Source organism: Caenorhabditis briggsae (assembly GCF_000004555.2).
Source record: "Caenorhabditis briggsae complete genome, chrX, whole genome shotgun sequence".
In the NCBI taxonomy this organism is placed as follows: Eukaryota; Metazoa; Nematoda; class Chromadorea; order Rhabditida; family Rhabditidae; genus Caenorhabditis; species Caenorhabditis briggsae.
Window position 1 is genome coordinate 21,501,248 of NC_013491.2, and position 3,008 is coordinate 21,504,255.

Genomic DNA, 3,008 nt, shown 5'->3' on the forward strand with positions numbered 1-3,008 from the left:
CAAATATACCTTAGAAAGCCGGCTCTGTAGCTAAATTTTTCGGAACTACAGTGTCCCATAATATAGTAACCAATAAAAACTGGTATATAGATAGTTGCACAACTTTCCACAGTTATTCAGCAGAAGGTAGAAAAAACCGTTTTCCAATTTTCATCTGTTTTGTTTGCTTAAGACATTATTCATTTTTTATCGCTTTTCGGGGGCACTAGTCATTCACTATTAGCAAGATCTTTTTTGTTGTTCTTTTTTTTAGTTTATTTTATCAAAAAAAATGAAACCGCAACGCGACCTCGTCGCGGTCTTTATCCTCCTGGAAAGGAAAAAATTTTGGAAAAAAAAATTGCTATAGGAAAAAATTCATAAAAAACCCCTTTCCTCCAATGTCAATGAGTCTTATATCTTTCTTTCGCGGCCCTTTCAACAGTTTTGCTTCAATTCAGCAATTTCATTAGTATGCTCGAAATTTCAGCAAAACTTTCTTAGTTAAGTGAAATTATTTTTTAGTGAAAATCTTCTACTTTCTAAATAGAAAAGTTACTAATAAATTGAAAAAAAAATTCTGAACGATCATTTCCTATCGACGTGTTTTTAGAACCTTTTTCCAAAATAATCAGCAAATTGTGCCAGCTTTCTGATGATCCAGTTTTTCAGGTGTTTTATCACTATGGCCCATTTGTGGGCCAAAGGACCTCTCAAGTTTTCCTTGAAAAACAATGCTTATTCGAGTTCCAATGCTCCACAATCCTCATCGCCTGACAATACTACTCAATCGGGTGTTCCTCTGTCAGTTGTAAGATTCTAGAAACGAAGAAAAATTGCAAATAAAAGTAACATCTTTCAGAAAACATCAGAGTCGAAGAAAAATGTCACTTCGGCTGTTTCAACTCGTACCATTTTTTTCGGGTGTTTCAGGAGATCGGATGAACAAGAGGAAATGAAGTTAGAAGAGATGTCGCGCACTAAATCCCACCATTCGGAGAGCGCAACACAAAAGGTCTTGCGGAGTGCATTGAAAAAAGATTCATCGGGAGCTCAGGGTCCACCAACGGTTAGTTTTTTTCAAGCTTGAGAAATAACAAGCCACAGGCCGGCGCGGTTAAGTCGGAGTTTTGTGAGTTTTCAAATCGAAAAGCTACTTGAAAGTTCAACAAGTTCACAACCTATTCGTGAAAAAATTGAAAAAAAAATACCTGAAAAAACACTGGAAACACATATCGGATCTTAGAATTTCTGAGAAATCCCGACATGTTCCAAGTATGAAAAAATCAGATTTTCAACAAAGAGCTGTTTTTAATTTCTATTTTCTGGCTCAATAAAGTCTCAAGTAGTTTTTCGCTGCTAACGATAAGCTAGTAAGCTAGTCAAATTTGCCAAACTAGCCGTTAAGTGGCTTTATAAAATTTGGAAAGACTCTGGGCTCTGAAAGGAATAGACGACCCTTATAAATGGAAAGTAATAATAGAGAAAATAATGTTCTATGTGATTAAAAAGATCCCAAAAATTAGTTTCCAAATTTTGAATAAACTGCAAAAGTTTTTTGAACTAAAATTCCGAAATTCGATCATTGAATATTCGGTTTTTTTTTTTGTTTTTCAATATTCGGAATAAATATATCAGCATTCTGAAAAATTCCATTCTGGCATCTCAAATTCAGTCAATTTTTTGAAAGTGTTTCAACCCGGAGTCTGACAATTTTTCGATACAACGCAAATTTTCAAGTTTTTCAATTTTAGAGGAAATACGGAGTTCACAGTTTGTCGCAAAACGACCAGACCTCAGAACAATCCGGTGTCGAAACGGGAAACGGAAAGCTGGCTCGCAAAGTTCATTTCGAGCAGAGCGATGATGACAAACTTGATGTCGCTAATCCTCGTCCAACTGTAGTTTACTCATCTGACGGTTTCGCAACGTTTGTGGTATGCTTGAAAAAACTTTCCAAAAAAATATTGAAAAATATTGCAGATGGTTAGTTCCCTTGCGAACCAAATGCTCCAATACGAATGGCTATCTTCTCACAGTCGCTATTTGGCGTCGTCTGGTTGGAAGAAGGCACAAACAACGCTTCTAGTCTGTTTGATCAAAAAAGATGGTTTGTATTATGATTCTCAGCTGATTTCAATCCTAAAAATATTTCAGTTCCTTCTCCAAGAAAATACCTAATTGAATCGTACCCTGAATTCACAATTCAACAGGTCCACATGTTCAACAGAATTTATTTTACATTTGCCGACGAAAAAACTGGAAGATTTAGAATCCAGGAGTTGACCCATCTAATGACTCAGCTTGCACGTCCACTCGATCTGTTTTCTATCAAGTATATCACCGAAAACGTATAAATTGAAGACACAGTTGAATTTTTGATTATTGTGAATTTTCAGATTGAACAACAAGAGAATGGCAATATTACTATCCTCACCTTTCTTGATCTTTTCCGAAAGGCCATGAATCATGAATTGTGCAACGTATTTTCAATTTTCAAACATATTGCTCATTGGATTGCATCACAAGAAGCTAAGAACAAGACTCTTTTGGTCGTCGAAAAGAGCGAAAGTCCGAACCGCTGTGGCGCTTCAAAGGAAAAGAACACCAACGAGGTGAGCTTATAGTTTTTTACTGTTGTTTTAAATCAAGACGGTTTGACTTCAGTCTAATCATGCATAGTAAGGGCGGGCCAGAAAGAAAGGGAGCCTTACTCACGTGGCAAATTAGGCTTCACCAAGTGAAGATTCACCGATTTTTCAAAAGTGTCCCGGCTGTTTCCATGAATTCGTTCTTTGGACATTTTTCGCTGATGGAAGAGAAATTAGTTTCCGTTGATGGAAAAGATTTTGAAAAAAAATGATGCAAAATGTCCAAAGAACGAATTCTTAAACAGTAAAAAAACCTTACAAAATTCAAATAAATGATTTTAGGGAACATCCGAGACCAATACGTCTATTAGCTCTCGCGGCAATGTCTTCTCAAAAATCGGTCAAACTGCCAGACAACTTCTTTCCGACACCGAATAA

At 36.3% G+C, this 3,008-nt stretch overlaps 1 protein-coding gene across 1 annotated transcript; it reads left to right on the forward strand.

The window, feature by feature from the left end:
• Positions 1–664: 664 nt before the first annotated feature.
• Positions 665–3,008, forward strand: CBG10585 (the record flags this gene model as incomplete). The annotated part of the gene is made up of 7 exons (XM_002645962.1): positions 665–790; positions 842–1,048; positions 1,734–1,916; positions 1,963–2,089; positions 2,137–2,330; positions 2,379–2,594; positions 2,913–3,008. 7 exons carry the CDS (start codon positions 665–667, stop codon positions 3,006–3,008), a joined length of 1,149 nt encoding a protein of 382 aa, XP_002646008.1.